General features: G+C 32.6%; 1 protein-coding gene across 3 annotated transcripts; it reads right to left on the bottom strand.

Annotated features, from left to right (window-relative positions):
• Positions 1-80: 80 nt before the first annotated feature.
• Positions 81-20,416, bottom strand: LOC113395201 (ovochymase-like). 3 transcript variants are annotated; one of them, XM_064218688.1, is made up of 6 exons: positions 19,794-20,416; positions 8,813-8,951; positions 2,114-2,227; positions 1,362-1,501; positions 623-737; positions 81-281 (listed from the first exon to the last, which is right to left on the bottom strand). In XM_064218688.1, the coding sequence occupies exons 1-6, from the start codon at positions 20,313-20,315 to the stop codon at positions 106-108; spliced, it is 1,206 nt and encodes a 401-aa protein (XP_064074758.1). In that variant the 5' UTR covers positions 20,316-20,416; the 3' UTR covers positions 81-105. The 3 variants fall into 3 exon arrangements, with proteins under 3 accessions (XP_064074758.1, XP_064074757.1, XP_064074756.1); XM_064218687.1 differs by lacking the exon at positions 19,794-20,416 and adding an exon at positions 16,725-17,561 and having other exon boundaries at positions 1,362-1,505; positions 2,118-2,227; XM_064218686.1 differs by lacking the exon at positions 19,794-20,416 and adding an exon at positions 16,725-17,561.
• Between the last annotated feature and the right edge of the window lie 2,340 nt (positions 20,417-22,756).

Raw genomic sequence — 22,756 nt, forward strand, 5'->3', positions numbered from 1 at the left:
CTATCAAACGTGTGGTCACTTAATAGATGATTCACGTCACTCTCTAATTACAGTTACTTATCGGGTGTTAAGGAAATTAAAACAAAATAACTTAATTAAATTTATTTATTCAATATATTGTTTAATCCAATTAATATAGTCAGTCAAGTCTGTAAAAGTGATAACATTATCCACACAAAGTCCACGGTCGCTTGGGTCAGCGTGACGTATACCGTGAAGATGCCATGTGTCTTCGTGTCTCGTTACGTGTAAACCACCGTAACTTGGACATACTTTGATATCTGCAAGAGGGACAAAAAAACACTTTATTTTAATCACCAATTAAGTTTGCAGATTGTTTGGACCAAGCAAGAAATATTTGGCACATTGTATTTTTAAATGGACATTCACATATTGTTGCTTATTTTTTTTTTTATTATAATCAAATAAATATTGATCTACATATATGATACAATTATATATACATATATAATTAAAACGAACCTTATGTGCCTGCTATTTCGAATTAAAAACTTTACGTTAGATAGACGTTGCACACAATATACCTTGAAATGACCTTGAAATTAGATTCGCCATCGACAACTCAAGACGCCAAGACAACTATAATGTCTTAAGCACTTACCACGATCATAAACAGCGCAGTACGTCCTGTTCCCTCCAATATCGTTACAGTTTACACTTTCATCTGTATTTAAATGAATCAAAGTCAAGTCCCCTGTAGCTGCCCAACCAGTTGTCTACACAAATAAGAAACATTTTACTATTAATATAAAGACGGGAAATTAAATTGGGTTCTTAATTTAAATATTATATTGAAACTGACAAATCACGGTATTATCTTAAATATGCATATTTTACATTACATTAACAGCCTGTAAATTTCCCATTGCCGGGCAAAATCCTCCTCTCCCTTTGAGGAGAAGGTTTTGGAGCATATTCCACCATGTTGCTCCAATGCAGTTTGGTGGAACACACATATGAAATGTAATTAGACACATGCAGATTTCCTCACGATGTTTTCTTTCACCGCCGAGCACGAGATGAATTATAAACACAAATTAAGCACATGAAATTCAGTGGTGCTTGCCTGGGTTTGAACCCAAAATCATCGATTAAGATGCACGCGTTCTAATCACTGGACCATCTCATAGATTTAAAAAGACTTTCATGTAGATCATCACGTAGATTGATTTTTTTTTTAAATTTGAATTAGAGCCAATTGTAAAGTGCCACTTTACAAATACCACGCAATCAGCCCGTTATAAAAAAATAAACAAACCGCTAGTCTATATAATCTCTTCCGTTCCTTCCACCCTGATCTATTTTGTACACAACGTATATTTCACGTAAATTATACTCACGATCGACTCTTTGTAGTCCTCTATCCCGAGGCAGGCAGGCTGTATCCGCTCGCTGAATACCACCGGATCTTCCATTACAAGAATTGCAATATCGTTTTCGAATCCATCCATTGTGTAGTTGTCATGTAATATGACGTCTTCTACCTTCGGAAATATGGTATTATATTTTATATTACTTTCTGTTTACTAAACACAAAACACAGTATCGATATGAAGGTTTTATTAAAAACTAGAGATTGCTGTTAGAACTTCATAATGAGGCATTGCTATGTCTTCTCTCAAAGTTTATCCAAAAATTCAATGATAAATACAAAAATTCCCGATGAGAACGTGCAATGAATCAACTTTGATTTTAGACGACTTCTTTTTCGATTCACTAGCACGTCAGTTTTGGATAAGGCGTTAATCTTAACCGAAGATTGCGGGTTTAATCGGCGGGTATTGGATCTTTTTAGGAACTGAGAAATCTGGAAGGATACAAAGTCTTGCGTCTCAACTTTCTCCGGACGCATTGAATTTGCCTGACCGTCGGATTAAAAGAGTAAGCGAATAGGAGGTCCATATGTGATTGCAGTAACTTTTGTACTAACTTTTGCACTAGTCGGTCATAATATTTCCAAACGTCATAATTTCTGCCAAAAATAGTCACCGTGCCCGCAATCGGCAGGAGAATATAATCAGTTCTGTGTTCCATTATGAAATGTGAGTTGTGAAAATGTGTTAATTTGATTGTAACGGAACATTTTACGTACTCACCTTAACAAATCTCTCGTATTTGTTCATCGAGTTAAGCGAAGTTTTCCCCAATATTACTAATAACTCTTCTGGCTTCGCTTGCATATTGCCGTTTTGGATGCAGCGGGCAGCTGAAAAGATACTCAATGAATGACGTGTTTTTTTGAATGTCTAATTGAATTTTTTTTTAAAGCAATATACATTAAACTTGTATCAGATGATACCACGCGTTTCACAGGTTTTAATGTTTAATACTATTACCCAAATAGCTTCACTTTGTAGCTTTGCTCGCTTTAAATTTAGACTGTTGACGTGACAAGCATGAAATTAATATTATTGTATTAAATACATATTACATTACACGCACGCATACAAATACACTCATAAACACTAAAAAGAGGTATCCAACATTTTTATTCATAAAAGTATAATAATGAACAAATTTTATCTTCGGAGACCTTAACACTTCCCTTAACACAGTAGTGTACAGACTGTACAGGATAACAATACCACTAAATTTGGGCGTCTACCGATAATTTCTTTTCAGGAAAACTTAATATATACCATGAATTTGAACCTAAAAAAACCTAAATCTATAGACTAGACAGACACGACTTTTTTTTAATATTCGTCATTGTGCTTTAATCTTTATTCCCTAGACATTAAAGTATATATTTTTACAGCAACCACATTCGTTGTTGTTAATTGTTGTTGTTAATCTAAAATAATAACAATATTAAAGACCAAGTAACAACTTTTTTTATAAAAATGTACACAAAATTTTCGGGTCACGGAACATTATTCGGAGCCAAAATTGTGACATAATCACCGGTTTCCCTTTGAAAATCTTTCTTCTGTTCTGTACCACGATTTCATAACTCATTTCCGAGTAATAAAACATATTATAACTTCATATAAACGCATTTAAAGAGCAAGGAGGTTTTAATCAAATTAGAACGAGATGAAAAAAGAAATGGCGTTTCCCGCTTTTTTGAAGTGACATTTTTTATTGAAAGCGCTGAATAGCGATTGTTCTAACGCTGTTAGTAAAAAATGTATAAATATTTTTAGCCTTTTCAACTTTAAACTTTAAATTCAATTTTTAGCTAAAACCGACACAACTCTTTTTTTCGTGAAATTAAAATACAGTAGTAGGTATTTCTTCAACGTTATATTTACTAGATAATTTAATCGATCTAAAATAAGAAAATGAAATGGCCCAGTGGTTAGAACGCGTGCATCTTAACCGATGATTTCGGGTTCAAACCCAGGCAGGCACCACTGAATTTTCATGTGCTTAATCTGTGTTTATAATTCATCTCGTGCTCGGCGGTGAAGGAAAACATCGTGAGGAAACCTGCATGTGTCTAATTTCAACGAAATTCTGCCACATGTGTATTCCACCAACCCGCATTGGAGCAGCGTGGTGGAATATGCTCCATACCTTCTCTTCAAACGGGAGAGGAGGCCTTAGCCCAGCAGTGGGAATTTTACAGGCTGATTATGTTTATGTTATTATGTAAAATAAGAAAATGAATATTAAAAATATAGAAAACAGATCAATAAAATATATAAATTAAAATATTTTGGAGCCAAATCATATGAAAGGAAAAATGCTTAAATGTTACACAAGGTCCTTTATGTCCTTTAACATTTCCTTTAACTACAATGGGTACCCAGTGTTTTCAAACCTATTAGAAGTGTCAGAATATAATTTATTGTTTACTTTAAAAATAGTTCTTTAATTGTTTTGATTTTATACATAAAGATATCCTGTAAACTTATTAATTTATTCAAAGTTACTAATATAACATTACATCACAAGTCATTGCCAATCAGAGTAGAGGTTAGGCTTCGAGCGGGATCAAGGAACCATCTTAGTATTTCTGGCGGAAATAACGTAGTGTTAAGTACTGTGTGGCGCGATTTTGACAAGTTAGTAATACGCAAGGCAGAATGCTGGTTCAGAGCGGAATATTAGGAAAGTTATTAATGAATATATAATTTGAATTGGAGTTGTGACGTAGAAGTTTGACTGATTTATATTTGTAACCGTGTTAAGCATTTTGTTATGTACTTTTAAATTTTCGAATACTTTGATTTGTTGTCGGATTCAATTCTGATGACGTCACGAGACCTTTAACCATCAATGATCACGTCAAGGAGGATAATGTTATTTTTATCTGACTTATATATCTTGCCTGTTATTTGTATCAGTCTGTTTTTTGTGCAATATCTAATAAATAAATATATATAGAGACTTTATACTCCGCTCAAAGAAGTACTGTAACTTGCTGGTAGAGCTTTCTGCAAACAAGTCAGGGTAGGTACCACCCACTCAACAGATATTCGGCCGCCAAGCAGCATTACTTGGTATTGTTATGTTCCGGTTTGAAGGTAGAGTGAGCGAATGTAACTACAGGCACAAGGGACCAACATCTTAGTACCCAAGGTTGGCGGCGCATTGGCAAAGTAAGGGATGGTTAATATTTCTAACAGCGCCAAAGTCTATGGGCGGTGATGACCCTTTAAAATCCTCATACCTTTTACATTAAAAAAAAAGTTTATCGCCAAAAATTAACAACATCGTTTATCAAATCGAATAAACATTATAAACGGAACAATTAAATAACTCATCCACCGCTCATAAAACATGAAATATTCGGAAACTATTCAAAATTATTTTTACATAAAACATTACGCACATTACAGAATTTCATCCGCTTGGCTAAGACTTTTGGCATGCGAATATAAGTTTTTGGAAATTATACGAGAAAGGAAATATAATGAACTTTGACCAGAGATATAAACGATTCTAAATTATAATTCAATATATTTCCGACTTCTATGTTGATTTGTTCTATTAGGAGACTCTGAGAGATTAGTGGCGCATAATGGAGGAAATGGTTAATATTTCTTTCAGCGCCAACAACTATAGGTCCCCCGTTTGCTTGGCCGATAACGCTATGTGAACTAAATAATAATGTGCGCTTACTCTAACCAAATAATTCTACATTTTACCACCAAAGCTACAATACAATGGTACAATGGCAGAAATTTCATTGCGAAACAGTTTTACATATTAATGATGTCTATATACTGTCTTGATTGAATATTATGTAATTTTAGAGCAGAAAAAAAAATGTACAAAAATAAAAAATATACATAAATCTATATTTTTTTTTTCAAATCTCTCAGATTTGGTTGTCTAGAAAAGATGGCTAATTAGCCATAAGTCCGCCCGTTTCAAAACAAATTAATTATTTTTTTAACCGCCTTCAAAAAAAGGAGGTTATCAGTTCGACGTACATACATGTCGAACTTAAGCACACGTGCTAGGAACCCTAAACGGATCATCATACTCAAATATAATTCAATTGTAACAATATTACATACATATGTAATATTGTTAGAATTGAATTATTAGCGTTGCATATCGATAGTCCACTATCGATAGTCCTAAACTATCGACACTATCGATAGTATTAATAGTATCACTGCTACAAATAGGATTGCTTACAGAGAGCTAGCAATACTATAGATAGTATTGCCGTAATCAATAGTATTGCTCACGGAGAGCTATCGATATCCTGAATAGTCTTTAGTTCAACTATCGATAGTCAAACTATCGATAGTTCTGCGACGCTGAATTTTATACATTAGATATAATAAACAAAATTCAAAAACGGATTTGTCTAAGATATAGGTACCTAATCCAGTACGCGCGTCGACAATTTTTTTGAGATTGCCAGCCATCAGCAGACGCGTGTTAATATTAAGTAATAATATTTGTTCCTTATTGAGTACAATTTTTTAATTTGGTTTGCCTTTCTGTAAGTCCTAAAAAGTATATATTATTTATAAATTATTTTTATTAGTCCGAACATGTATCTGTATTATGTTTGTGTTATAGAATAGAGTATTAATAAAATTAATATATGATATGTCAGTCGGGTCATATTATTGAGTAAAATATATGGAACGTCCAGGTATCCGGATAAACATGCGACTACAACACGAGTATATTCTGAAAAGTCTTTGTAATTCAACGTAGCTAATATTTGAATTTTAGGAAACCATTATTAGTCACCTCGAACTCAAAGCGATGTGAAAGTGCTCTTATTATTTTACTACGAACGTGTCCTAATACGAGGGATATCAATGTCATAGACACATCAATATATTTTTTTGAATTTATAATCAATTTAATTTAAAATACACGGGGCAAAGTGATCCGTACCGTCCTTAGATATAGGTTCTGTGAGAAATAATAACCATCCCTTACATCACCGAATAACCAAAACTTTGAGAATGAAGATGTTATATAGGAGAACCGCTTTCACATGGCTATTGTAGAATCCTCGTAATCAGATCATAAGCATATATTTTTTGAAATAGAACAATATAAACCGGAACAAAAAACAAAAATCCAATACAAAGTAACAAACTACACCAAAGTATACAAAATTTTAAAAAAGAATGCCACGGATACGGACAGCAGAAATGATGACTACGAAAAATTCGAAAACAGACTATAAGTAGCGGCACGCTATGATGGCCGTTTTGACGTTTGCCCGCTCATGAAGTTTCGTATTTAATAAATAATTACATCAAAGGAGCAAATTGTTGTTCTTTATTGTCAATAGTGACGTGCAGTTAGTCATAAAATTTATCGAATGTGATTTCTAAACTACAAATATTAGGGTACCGCGAAGATAACTTTTTTTTTTTTGCGTAAACGTGTACGTCACACTCTCACACTCGATCTCGTAGTCGGTGTTATATTTGTGTTGACAGTAAATATTTTATCTATTTTATAAATTATTTATTTTATTTTATTTTATTTATATATGTTTATTGTAGAAAATGATAATAGAAATAATATTAGTATTCAGAACAGGCAACAGAACGTACCTACATCATTACATGGGAAAGACGAAAGAGGATTTCCGGTCGTTAGAGTAACCTATTTCTTGTATGTAATGTGTTTATAAAGTTATTCATTCTAATTCCAATTTTTGATTTAAATTGATTTCGTTCGAATATATTACTTAAACTTATTTTATATTTATTTTTATTAAACCTTTTTAATCAGATACTACTTGCAACAAAAACTTGAATTAAATTACTTGCAAAAAAACAAAGATTTGAATATATTATATCGATAATAAATTTACATTTCACATCACTTTTTTAATGTGTCAAAACGGCCATCGTATCTTGCCGCTAGTATAGTAAAAATCATACTCCAAGAAAAACTCAAAAAGTCTAAACTACTAAATTCTCCCAAAACAAGATTGGGTAAATAAAAATATAATATACAAAATTAATCAAAAAAATATTCTCTAGAGTCAACACATAATTTACCCGACATATGAAGATTTAAAGAAAAAAATTGTAATGGAAAGAAATAAACTTTTAAAAGAAACACAAAAATTAAAAATAGCTACTATCTAAAAAGGTTCTCTGAATTTCATACAAGCCAAAAAAATATCCCTGACTCGCTCACCCTTCAAATCGTAACACAATAATGCTAAGTATTGCGGTACCTGATGATATTACCTGATGACTGGATGATACCTACCCAGACGGGCACTAAAAGCCCTATCAAGAAACTCAAATTTATTAATTTTAATTAGGTTACATTTTTAAAAGTTCATAATTAAATTTGTCATGAAAATGAGACGCAGACAACCGAGTTAATTTAAATACAATTTGTAACTGTTTAAATAAAGGTTCGTAAAGTTCAGAGACAATTAAATTGAACATCGTTCGGGTCAGCCACGTTGTCTCCCTAACACTGATTGTAAATTTGATCGTTGCTTAAAAAACTGCAATGTGCCACCAATCATAGGAACTAAGTTATTATGTACCTTGTGCCTGTTACACAGGCTCACTCACCCTCCAAACCGAAACACAACAATACAAAGTATAAACGATAAAACATATAATTAGTGGGTTGGTACCAGAAGGCTTGCACAAAGCCCTACCAACAAAAACATATCTGTTAACGTGCTGTCTCCACGGGTTCAAATATAAACTCTTTCACAATTTTTTTTTTACATTAGCTGCCTGTAAGTTTCCCACTGCCGGGCTAAGGTTTCAGAGCATATTCCACCACGCTGCTCCAATACGGATTGCACGAGATGAATTGAAAATGACGGAGTAATTTATGAGGAAAGTTTAGACGTTTGTCCGAGGCCCAGTGGTTAGAACGCGTTCAACTTAACCGATGATTTCGGGTTCAACCCAGGCAGGCACCACTGAATTTTCATGTGCTTAATTTGTGTTTATAATTCACCTCGTGCTCGGCGGTGAAGGGAAACATCGTGAGGAAACCTGCATGTGTCTAATTTCAATGAAATTCTGCCACATGTGTATTCCACCAACCCGCATCGGAGCAGCGTGGTGGAATATACTCCAAACCTTCTCCTCAAAGGAAGAGGAAGCCTTAGCCCAGCAGTGGAAAATTTATCAGGCTGTTAATGTAATGTATGTAAAATGTTTAGACATTTTAACAGTGAAGGAAAAGGTCGTGAGGAAACCTGCATGCGTTACAAATCTACCACGAGTGTATTCAAGCTACCTGGATAAACAGCGGATGAAATTCCTTCTCTTCAAACAAATAAGCCTCAGCCCAGCAATGAGAGAGTTTAAAACACAAGGCTACTTGATACGACTAAAGCAAAGACTATTTTTTATTAAACTTTGCTTACCAGTAAGAATCGCACCAGCTGACACCAAAGCGCCATCACAGTAATAGTCGAATTGATTACTTGTATCCTTCTTGACATAAATTGCCGCCACCCAGGGGAAGAGGATCTTGTCCAAAGTCTCCGTTACGTTATCTTCCATCTGAAAAGATATATTATATACAGTAAACCTTTTCAATATATCGATAAGTTATCGTTTATTAAGACTTCTTGCAAGTCTTATGGTACCTACTCATTACTTATTCTACCCTTGAGCACTATTCTAGCACTACATAGTATCGTCGTGTCCACAAAATAAACTAGTGGTCGCCCGCGAAATTTCGCGTTTAGTCAAAATATTTTTTAGGAATTTCATAACCTTGAAATCCTGTGACACGTTTCGTTTTGATTGCACTTCATTATAAGCTGCAAGTCACTCGTCTACACTTGGCGCCAAAACGATGACAACTCATTTAAATTAAATTTTTAATGACAAATAATAATATACATTAGTTCAGTTAGTTAGAATTGGAGTTTTTTGATAGCAATTTACTTTCATTTTGTTTAAGTTTTTCATCTTTTTTTTCTTATACATCCGTAGCTCGAACCGGCCAGTGACTTTTTTCTGCTCTCTAAAATTAATTATTTGTTAAATTGCAATAATTTAGTAAAATGCAGTCAAGAAAACTCTTTAATTTTCTGCACATCCGCGGAGCTCTTCAAAATGAGACCATAACCGATTCTTTATGTGCAGCTATCGTCCCATAATCACTGGGACAAAAATCGCCTTACGCTATTAATATATAAGATACTTCAACTACAAGGCCTAAAAACGCTGACATTTTTGATTTTGAAATTTTGATTTAAAAAATGGAACCAGTTTTATATTTCGAAATGAGAAAATAAAAAAAAAAGTCAAAACGCAAACAAATACACTTATATATTGAACGTTAAGTTACAATTTCGTGTTGCTTTTTAGGGCGACCACACGTGAACAGGTTTTGACGTCGTGACGTTTCACGTTGCGACATCGTGTCCTGAAAATAACGTTGACTATTCTAGAAAATTGTATTTATCGTTATTTCGTGTAATGTAGCAAAACAAACAAACATACCCAATAAACAAATTACCTAACTATTGTTATTTAAATAAATGAATTCACGGTGTTTACTTTAAATATTCTGTTTATAAATATTATTCGTAAAATACATTAAAGAAGTCATAACTTAAATAAAAAATATTAATATTAAGAATAATTTACGAAAAAAAAAATGATACTGCATAGTTTTAACGTCCCGTCTGTTTTTTACGGCCACCATTAGTATTAAATTAAAGGCTCATACAATATTTCCCGTCATAAACAGAAATACAAAATGGCGATGCATTTTAATTTTTAATTTTAATACCGTCGTCGTGTTATTTGCTTTTAAAAGTTTACGTTACGGAATTTGTTAAGAAATTTTAGGTAGATAAAATTACCTAATAAAATCATCTTAACACATAACAAAACTGTGTTTCTTATGTTTTCTTATATGATTTTATAATAATTATACTTAAATAATGGTTTACTTGATACGCAATGAAAAATCATACGAGATCAATCCGAGAATCAATTTTCCCGCCAAACTCTTCTTGGTCGGTCTGTCAATGTTAATGTTGCCAGATTAAAAAATAAATTTAATATTATTAATATACAAAGTGACAGTTACTCGTCTGTAATATACAAATAATAATAATTCATATAATAATTAATATTATTAATAGGAAACCGATAAAACCGTATTAAACCGATCATCATAAAGTTTTAGATTCGTGTATGCACTGTCAGGGGTACAGTAAAGGCATACCAAACAAGGAGGCGCTAACTAGTAATTTTATAAGTTAAAATTGTAACATTGTTTAATACTATAGTCTTACTAACATTATCTAAAACGGGATATTTACCATGTTTTTTATTTTTATTTGGTGGAGCTCGATATTTCGACATTATCTACGAATGTCTTGTTCACGAGACTGACGTTTGCGGGTAGATGTTGACGGCATTAGAAGTGTCCATATCGGACTACCTCCTTTCTCGTACGTTTGCTGCGTAAACACTGGTTACCACTACCACTGTCCACCAAATAAAAATAAAAAACATGGTAAATATCCCGTTTTAGATAATGTTAGTAATAAAAATAACCATGTTAATTTAAAATCTTACTATAGTCTTATTTGTAAAATTTGAAAATATTTTAGTAACAATGGAGATTCTTAATATTGCTAATAATATGTACTACTTATCTGCTACATTGTTAACGCAAAATGTTTTTGGTATCAAGTAACACACACACATTTAAGTTTCTAAAGAAGTTTAATAATTTAACTTTGTAAAAAATATTAATTCGAATCACTAATTCGACTTATTTAAGAAAATTATTCTTACTAATATTATAAATACGAAAGAAACTCTGTCTGTCACTTCACGCTTAAACTGCTGAACCGATTTTGATTAAACTGAGTATGGCGATAGTTTGAGTCACAGAGGACATAGGTTACTTTTTATTAACTAAATGGTCCCTTAAGGGTGAGAAAAGGGGGGATGTTTGTATAAATAAATAAATATTGGACAACATCACATACATTACTCCGATCCCAATGTAAGTAGCTAAAGCACTTGTGTTATGGAAAATCAGAAGTAATGATGGTACCACATACACCCAGACCCAAGACAACATAGAAAACTAATGAACTTTTTCTACATCGACTCGGCCGGGAATCGAACCCGGGACCTCGGAGTGGCGTATCTATGAAAACCGGTGTTCACATTATTCGACCACGGAGGTCGTCAAAATGAAATGGTCGTCGAAATGTATGGAGAATCAATCATGAATTAAATAAGGACTGTTAAACTCACTATAATTTAGTACTCATTTTTGAAGAATCAGTTTATAATATTTTAGCAATCTATAACTTATATTTAAAAAAAAAAATATTTTTTTTTAAATATATAACTTTCTCAGAAACGCGCAACATCTTCTGATGTGTTTTATGTATATGAGCTTAGTCGTATTCATTTAATTACAAAAATACTCCTTATTTATTATAATAGAAAATTTATCAAAAATAATTTATTCGTGATCAAGAGTTTTTGCTTAAAAATAATACCATGAATAATTTTACTATAGTTTTTTACTTTTCGTTTAAAAATACAATGTCGAATAAAAATTTAACTTATTCAGCGTTTACAAAGATTATATTTAGCGGATACAGATTCACCGACAAAAATAAATATTAAAATCAAAAAAAGTAAAAATATCGTGACTTTATTGTTCCAAATTGATCGAAAGTTTTTTCTGCCAATTGAAATAAAATTATCAAAAAATAGTAAACAATATATTTAAGGTCATTGAACCTGTACTTCTTTTGACGCGTTATGAAAAATGACGAGATTGAATTTTTATTATGCACGCGTACAGGATGACAAAAAAACGTAGGGTCTTCCTGCTTGGCCTTATGGCCGAGCCGGGTACGGGCATCGAGGCTTGCCTCCTAACCCGGGCGTGTCCTCTGCGGTAGCACACAGCTACCGCGTCATGCAATTCTGACCCGATGGGTCAGGGTCCTATGGACCCAGTGGTATGTCCTTGTACAGGATGACATTAAACTGCATGAAAAAGTTGCGCGTCAATTAGTCAAGAGGCGCCAAATCGACAATTTCTCAATATTGATTTCATTAAAAAAAGTTACATTGTGAATTTTTTACTTTGTGTGTGTTATAGTTGTAGTGAAAAACAAAAAAAAAACATTTATAATGTAATTATAATAATTATTATTATGAGTAATTAAAATCTATTTTTAATTGAGACGAAGAAGTAGAACTTCTCACGCGCTTGTTTTATTTGTTTTACGAATATTGAAGATTCTTAATATATTCTTTTAGTTTTAAACTTAAACCTTGTTATGACGAAAACATAATTTGTTTGAAAAAAAAGGATAAAGAAAAAACGGTCACACGGTATTTTTTTTAATAATATATAATGTACGCGTGAGAGAAAAGTGGACTGTAGTTAAGGAAAAAGGGGAGTTGTTACCTCAAAACTGGGCTCCGACTTATGAAGACACGTTCTTCTTGGGAGCGCTCCCTTGGTCTTCATACACTCGAAGAACACACCAAAGGGATGGGTGATATTACAGGAGAAGGATAAGTCCGTTACACAAGCTAATTTCAAAAGCGCGGCGCACTCACACAACACACGTTACCGCGGCTCACACGAGAAGGGAAGAGAAAAAGGATGTACGTCATACGTCAAATCATTCCATAGACAAATATTGACGTTTCAATGTACGCATAATCCTAAATACGCTACATACCGCCCGCCTTAGAGTCACTCACTCTAATATAAACACTCGGACGTTTTCTACACTACACTATAACTAAACTATACTATTATTAAGTAAAATACAAAAATACATTATGTCTGGGAGCGGACACACTTTAACAACTGCACGCATGCAAACACCTTGTGCAGTGCGCACAGAAACCACTCGAACCACACCATCCTTGCCGGGATGCGTAATCTCAATAACACCGAGACGCCATTGCAAGGGTGGTAAATTGTCCTCCTTGAGGACCACTAATGTGCCTATCTTAACATTGTTCCGTGACTCTGTCCACTTGGACCTTTGTTGTAACTTATGGAGATACTCTTGACTCCATCGTTGCCAATAATGCTGCACGACATTACTTACTAACTACTAACCTAAATACGCAACATATAATATTCTTGTTCAATACGTGTGTATATCGCTTGCACGATAGGATTGTATATTCATTAATTTTATTGGAAAAATTAAACAATAACTTTGCTTTGAAAAGAAGGCGAATTTGTAGACAAATATCTATCTCATTCTTTCAAAACCTTCAGTAGTTTAAAAGATAGAGATAAAAATATATTATATATAATAGTCTTAATAAAATTTTAGGAATAATAAAACAGAAATAGGATCACGTAAAAAATAATAACATAGTCAACGGCTAATAAAAACTACACGAACTGCAAACAAAAGGCGGCCCTTAATTATCCAACCTTGAAAATTCGTGAGTAAACCATTTCATGATACGGAGCTATGAAAACAATTTGGACATGGCATTTGTTTCACTGACATATTTATGCAAGTCACCTTCTAATATTTAACGGTCTTCTTCGTTTAGAGTACTGCTTTGTACTACCTCTTTGAAACACCAATTGAAAAATTGATTATTCAGGATTTATGAGATTAAGAAGCTCGAGGACAAAAACTTGGCGATTTCCAATATTATGACCAGGACAAAAAATACGAAGCGTGTTTTTTTTATTCCAATTTAATATAAAATTTAAATCTCACATTGTGGTGAACTCTTTACAGACGTTATGCCTCTCTGACAATAGACTTTCCAGCAGGCTCATATAATACTTAAGCTTTAATAGCCGCTCAACGTAACGTAGTTTGGAACACAAAAACACCAATAACATTTAAGACTATGTTATTTCTTTATGAAATGTCACCCCAATGAATGCGTCCTAAAGATAACTCGAATAATTCCTAAAATTTGACATTCAGATTCCAAGACATGAGTGTCAGCGACTACTTACTAATTAATATAGAATTTTATGGCATGTCCATATTTTCTACCCTATGAGTGTTATCCTAGCGCGTGAAGCAAGGACCCGAGTGAGTGATTGATGTGCCGGCTCGCGTGATACGAACTATCAGGGAATAACACGAACTTGTATGGGAAAGTCGGATGTTTTGCTAAACATATCTGCAAGATATTTGTTTTGAGGATATTATCGTGCACTTTCTTTTGGGTTACAATCACTATTATAAGAAACATACTGTATGTATCGCACTGCTAAGTTAAGTAAGACCATTTAAAATTAGAAGGTTTTCAATACGGTTGTATTTTTTTTTTTTGTTCATTAGCATAAAACTCCGTTATTTATTGACTCGATTTGTAATACAGATGTTCCCATTTGGTCTCATTTAAATTATTAAAAATGGAGAGTGAATTTTTGATATGGACTCGAATTTAATTTATTATTTATATTCTCAGATATTTGTTTGTTTGTTGTAACTTTCCCACGTATTCTTTGCCTTTTGTCCAACTGTGGGGCTTTTAATAATTATTAGTATTTTACTAGATTTTATATATTTTTCGAATCTTTTATAATATACTCGCCGCCTAACATCGCAATCGGACAACTGAGATAGTGACAACAACAACGCACCACTTCGTATGGTATTTTTTAAATTCGTGTATCATTTAAACTATGATGATTTCAACCTGCCAGATTACAAGGAAGACTAACCAAGTGCACAGGACAGATTATAGTCCACAAACGTATGCACAAACACCGGTGAACTATTCCCTCACATTCATAATCCGACACGAAAGCTTTGTGCAAGTCCGTCTGAGTACCACCCACTCATCAGATATTCTACCGCCAAACAACAGTACTCAGTATTGTTGTATTCCGGTTTGAAGGGTGAGCCAGTGTAACTACAGGCACACGGGACATAACATCTCAATTCCCAAAGTTGATGGGGCATTGACGATGTAAGGAATGGTTAATATTTCTTACAGCGTCATTGTCTATGGGCAGTGCTGACCACTTACCATCTGGTGGCCCATATGCACGACCACACACCTATGACTTAAAAAAAAAAACAATATGATCGGAAAGAGTTATACGCAAAAAATAATGCTTATAGTAAGTACTTTCTGAGACATGGGCATGTTTTACCTAGACTCCGAGCTGTTACTGAGAATATTTTGACAAAATAACTCAATAAAACAGAAACTCATTTATATTTTCTCAAGAGTTTTATGAGAACAAAAAAGGCAAAGGTACTAGATGTTCTAATGCGATTAATAATAATTCATCTAAAAAATCTCAAACTTTGATAAATGAGTCTTGTATCGCTAACAGGATAATAAGAAAAAATGGAGGCCGAAAATTTTTCATACAAAAAAGTATTATATTTTTGACTCAAATCCGCTTAACAAGAGCCGATGTATTCTGTTATTTTTAACGCAGTTTAAAAGCCGTAGCCTTACAGAATTGGTAATAACAAAGGCCCTTATTTTCATAAAATATTAGTACTTTTAATGTACATTTCATGTGGTAACCTTTTTGTACCAGAAACGAAATTAATTTCTAAACATAAACAACTTAATTGTTACTGCAAGTATTTTTTTATTACTTGTTATGATTTTCCTTTAATTTTCACTTGATCGTGCTTCTTTACTTTACCTTTATTTATAATAAGGATCCATTAAATTAAAAAAAAATAATGCAACTCCTTTAACATAAATAGCTTACAAATAACAGAATTAATGTACACCAATAATAATAAAAATAATTAAATATATATTCTTTTTTATCTTCGATATTGACTTTCGTTCCTAATTTTGAATGAACGGCTTTAAAAGTCATCAAATATCTTCCCCACTCCTACATAAGCTTTAAGCGTAATTGGACGTAAGCATTACTAATTGGCTTTAAAACAATCGTGCTCTTGATTTCAACGATAACTTTACGACAATTAGTACTTTCAATAAATATTTCATAATAAACAACGTAAATAAATATTTTAAATGTAGTTTTGATGATGGTGAGACCCGACGGAACGCTGAAGGAGAACTGGTAGCTGTAGTATACCTTGGGAGAGCTTTATATCTACCAGCGGACTGTTGGCTGAATATTACTAAATGCATTTGATCTCTCTAAGCTGATTAGTTAAAAAGAACTCAAATATTACGTACGACAATGGATTGTCAACTTTCATTTCAACATTCATACAAGAATTACATCATTTTAGAGCCTCATTAAGTATATTTTTTTTTTTAAATTGCTTAAACTCAAGTTCGTGATTTTAATCACGACTAAGAATCTAATTAAAGTTTACTTACATTACTGCTATTGTTTCTATTATTCTCACGTATAATTGTATTTTTAACATCAAGTATAGTTTCAGTTCCATAATTATTGTTATTAAAATTATCTGGGATTGGTGTTGTCTTGATATCTACATATTCATTTGTTGTGTCTTTGTATAGATCTATATAATCTATTACAGGATAATCTGTGCTGTTGTCATTATTTTCATAATAGATTCCATAATCATCTATATCTGATATTTCGTTTTCATCAATGTTTTTTATTAATTTATCATCTATTAAGTTAATCGTTGTATGATTTACAACATTTATATTATTTATTGGAACTATTTTAGAAATGTTTAAATTTACATATGGCTTTATAAAATCAATCGTATCTGTATTTGAAGAATTTATCGATTCAATTGTTTCACGTGTAGCATTAGAATCTAAAGGAATTTCCTCAGCATTAATATCGTCAATATTATCGTTGATTTTAATAGTTTTTACATATATAGCTGTGTTGTTGTTAACATTTTGAAAAATATTTGTCGGAGTTTCAAAACTGACACCACTTTCCAATTCTTCTCCAAGAAAACTTGATACCCCACTTAAAACATTTTGTAAGTTTTCCTTTTCTAGATTCACATCATGGAAACCCGGTACAAAAATATCACGAACTTTAGTCAAATTAAAATTTGTGTGACCTAAGAAGAAGTTATCAAAGAATGATCCAAGACACTCTAAATACGAATCACACTCACTTTTAACAGCGATAACTTTTACTAAAACGTAAAAAAATAACATCACTTTTAGTTTCATCTTTTTAACGAACAATTTATATCGCGAGTAAAAACGTGAACACTTTATGCATGAAATTAAACAAATGCAAGATTCTTCTTAAGATTTTTAGTATATAATACAGTTACAAAATAATTCGTTCGGCTTTATTCAAAGGACGCATAAGGTTCCAAATCGTTTGTCCAAATGTAACGTGTGACCTCACCTTGAGAGGTTCGTGGTAAAATTGACTTTGATGGATTATGGTGGACAATGAGCGGATAATAGGCTATTCGTGGTGTAAGCTCGGAGCTTAGAAACATTACAATTGATGAACAGATGTCCCCTTCTAACATTTTTAGTACAGCGATATTGTGAAAAGATGTATATGTACAATATGTACTTTATTGTTAATAGACTAAGTTTTGACGGTATTATTTACTTGATTCCATACATTTTAAACACGAAATTTCATGTTTTTATATTTTAATGAAGTCTAGACGTGATGCTTACGTCAGGACAATTAACTATTTGGAATAACTAATGACCGTAGATTATTAATTTGTTTGTTTTTTTTTATAATCATATTTCACCATTTCTTGGTGAAATATGATTACAAAAAGAGGCTTTGTGCAAACCCGTCTAGGTAGATACCACCCACTCATCAGATATTCTGCCGCCAAGCAGCAGTAGGTACTTGGTATTGTTGTATTCCGGTTTGAAGGGTGAGTGAGCCAATGTAACTACAGGCAGGAACGTAACATCTTAGTTCCCAAGATTGGCGGCGCATTGGCGAAGTAAGGGATGGTTAATATTTGTAACAGCGCCAAAGTCTATGGGCGATGGTGACCACTTAACATCAGGTACCCATTTGCCAGTCCGCCTATCTATTACATATATATATACTTATCAATATAGTATATACATATATTGATAAGTAACACTAGCACTCATACATAGCGAACATTGGTTGTCAAGTAGACGAAAAAAAGGTGCCAAGCCGCTTTGACTTCGCCGTTTTATATTGAATTTGGTCGATTGAGTATTTAAAGTAAGTGAGATTTAGGTCTTCCTGTTTTGTAAGCAAAGTGATAATATTTACGGTATAATTATTGAATCGTACTATCTCTTCTCAATTTCCTACCTCAGATATCAGCATTTTAAACAACTGATCAAATAACCCCCCATTCTATTCTGCCTACCACAGATCCTAGTCCAATTCAAATTCCTTTATTCAATAGAGAAGCATTACAATTACTTGTTGATTGTTAAATTAAATACTACCACTGGTTTGGAAAAGAAAATACCCTGGCCTGAGAACAAACGGCGAAAGAAACACAGCGGGTTAACATAACAGGCGTCCAGTTACGTCCTCAATTATAATAGAATATTTTCTTTCAAGAAGCTGTCTTGGTTTTATAGTATATTAATGCCACATTATACAATAGACCACTTCAATAAAAAAAGGAAGGAAGGATATTTTTAATTAGATTTTTTTATGAACATTGTATAGTTTAAATATGGGCAACAAACAGTTTTGTAATACTTATAATAAGTTATCGACAATTAATAAACTATTTTAGTTTTTTTTACAATTTAAAACAATGTTTGCTATTATTTATTACTTTTTTAATACAGTACAGTACAGTACTATTGCTAAGTAAGGTACACCTTTTTTAATAGTCATATTAAAATAATAATCTTGGGCTAACACAAAACACTCAACAAGCACATTTCTTTTACTTATGATCTTATGACCTAGTCATAAATGTAATAAAGTCATAATTGACATAATTTACTAGCTGAACTTTTCGAATGCGCTGTCAACGGTTTAGAATTAAACCTATTATGTTAGATAAATAAATAAATAAATATTGGACAACATCACATACATTAATTTGAACCCAATGTAAGTAGCTAAAGCACTTGTGTTATGGAAAATCAGAAGTAACGACGGTACCACATACACCCAGACCCAAGACAACTCTTTCTACCTAGACTCGTCCGGGAATCGAACCCGGGACCTCGGAGTGGCGTACCCATGAAAACCGGTGTACACACTACTCGACCACGGAGGTCGTATGTCGTAAATGTCTGATGCTTAACGATAAAAGTCATAAGTGACTTAACCATAGTTGACTTTATTAGACATTGCAAATCTTCGTAGTGAAGAAAATGTACATTGTTAAAATAATCATAAAGAATTTAATTTTGTAAATTGTTCGTTCAAACCCAGACAAACACGACAGAATTTTATTTTAGGACTAATTGCAGGGATTCCGATTTACTATTTAGCTTTGATGATTACAAAATATGACTCACATTTTCCAAATAACCATGCGCATTCAAAACTCTTCCAGTAATAATTTCCACGTCTTCCATACCAGTCGTTGTCAATTTACTTTCATCAATTGAATCGTTTATTTCTTCAAGATTCTCATCATCGATATTAAAATAATAATCTACTATAATTTTCTTCTCAGGAACTTCACTATAATCTTTAGTTTCAATGAATATCGAATTTCTTTTCTTCCTTTCATTTTCAACGTCGTCGAAATTGAAATAGTCGTCATCGAAAACATCGATCGATATCGATATATCGGTTGCATCATATACGTTTGTTGTTCCATAATATTCCGTCGTTTCATCGAAACTTGTCGATTTTTCGATTTCTGATATTTTCGGTATGTGTGTTATAGTTACATTAGCGTTGATAAAATTATAAATGTCCGGCCAGTATTTTGCACTGTATAAGAACATCACTATTATGAATAACATCACTATGAGTATCAATAGGATTAATAATTTAATTATTAATTTCATTAGCGATAAGTTTAGTTTCATTTTTTTTTTTTTTATTGAACCTGCCTTCGAGTTGTGTTGGGTTTGATATTTAAAAAGGTACTAATACTAAATCTTATAGGATCACAATAAAAATATTATGCTATATCAAATATGGCGCGTAAATTGCTGCGTGAAACAATAGATGACGCAATAATGTCCTGTTGAACTATTCTGCAAGAACATACTCGAAACTAAAATCGATTTTTCTTTTTTCAAATTTAGTACACATACAAATTAGAAAATATTGCACTGGAAACGTCTCGTAATTAAATTGAATATATTAATTTCTTTTTATTGTTGGCTTTGTGCTCAAAAATCCATCTCAAAAAACATAATTTTCACTAAACAACCACAATTGGATCACCGAAGCCTATATACCAAAGGAAAATATTGTCTGACCAGAAAATAGACTGAAATACGGACAAACAAATATGAAAGCGATCCTATCAGGTTTTCGTTTTTACATCAGATTTAACCTTAATAAAAAAATTTTAGTTGATAACAGTACCTTGGGAACGCAGCGAAAAAAATCTCGGCTGAGTTTTTTGCAAACGAATATTTTTGATAGCAATTACTAGCGATAAAATATTTGCTATAAAAGTATTGACAGGCGACACTAAAAAATTTAAGGTCCAATCTAACCAAACTTTTGTGAGAGGTTAAAATACCTACTGCGTTTGAAAAAATGTTTTGAAATATTTATGTTTCTTTCACTACGAAGCTAAATAAAAAAATATATTCAAACTTACACAGCGTTAAAGTGACGTTCTAAAAATATATGAAATTGCGCTGAATATATTTTATAAAACAAATAATTAGCCAGTAAGCCAGTTACGTAATCTGCCAATTCTAAGTACTCATTAAATATTACTCACCATCAGTCAATATATGAGCTTTAATACTAGGCTCTTTGACATAGTTTAAAAAATAAATTATATGTCATAATAATACGTTTTAATATATCAAATAATATTTTTATTCGATAGATATCTTAATCACATCGTAAATAAAATACAGACAAAAGTGAAAGAAATTTAATAACCACTCCATGTAAAAGGACTCCACTCATAAGAAGAGTTGGGGCTTATCGCGCCCTGCTGATCCAATGCACGTTGGTGAATACACATTTGGCGAAATTGTATCCAATAAATCCATTGGTTTCCTCACGATATTTCGTTTATTGAATTATAAACATCAATTAAGCACATGGAATCTCAGTACTTGCCTTCATCTTGACCACCTCGTATGGGGGTGAAATATACGTACCATTTTACCATTAAGAGTCTAATTTATTCGGCAACCTGTTGGCTATACTAGAAATACTTATCGTTATAGCTTATGTTCTATCAGTAATTATTGTGCATAATGACTGCGTCCTTGAGATTGTCAGGAGATTCAATCGCTTATTAATAAACAACCCATAGTTTTCTTACCAGCGCTCTTGTGATCGTGAAGTTTAAATAAAATATTGATAAAAAATATTTTTTATTCACAAAATCTATAGAAGAATAGAATTATGAATAAGAAAATAACTCTGTCTGTCTGTCACGCTTTCACGGTTAAACCTCGGAACCAATATTTATTAAATTTGGTACAATGAAAGTTAAAATCCCGAGGATGGACAAGGCTACTTTTTTTTACCATATCATACCAGGGGATAGAAATTGTACGTAGATTTTTGACCCTAACTAATTTTCACGCGTTTATCTAGTATAGGTAAATATAAAAATCAATATCAATTTTATACGAACGTAGATCCCTAAGTTCAACATTCACACCCCGGTTAGTTTGAATACTCCGGTTGTGCCATCAAAATTAGTTTTTCTTTTCGAGAAATTGAAATGTCTAAACAGAAGCCCTGAGTTTGTTGGCAATATTTATCAGAGCAGTCGAAAACGTTTCAAATTTGACATAAATATACAATATGTTTCGAGACTTTTATGTAATAATTATAATACAAATTTAATAGATAAAAACTTAGAGGTGCTTGATCGGGTTTGAACCGGAAAGTTCAGTTATTCTGTGTTCAATTACTTTTAGAGGCTTCAACAAGGATCAACTCCATCAAATCCAATCAAAATCTACTTTATTCAAGTAGGCTTTTACAAGCACTTTTGAATCGTCATTTAACGAACTATGTTAAGTAAAGCTACCACCAGGGATAGAAAGAAACGGAGGCCAAATAAATGAAATCGGAGTAACGTTTGGTCTTGACGTCGTAAAAGAATTAATAATTAATACGTCAGCGATAAAAGACGGAGCTGAAATACGATTAACGATGAATAAAATCCCATTTAAAATTGAAACATTTTATTAAACACTTACTTACTAGTCAACAATATTTACAAACGAACATACAACACAATAACAACAATCGAATCGCTCAAACACTTTATTATTAAAGCCACCTTCCATATAAAATGATTAACGTCGGTCTCGGT

This window comes from Vanessa tameamea, chromosome 23 (genome assembly GCF_037043105.1).
Source record: "Vanessa tameamea isolate UH-Manoa-2023 chromosome 23, ilVanTame1 primary haplotype, whole genome shotgun sequence".
Lineage (NCBI taxonomy): Eukaryota > Metazoa > Arthropoda > Insecta > Lepidoptera > Nymphalidae > Vanessa > Vanessa tameamea.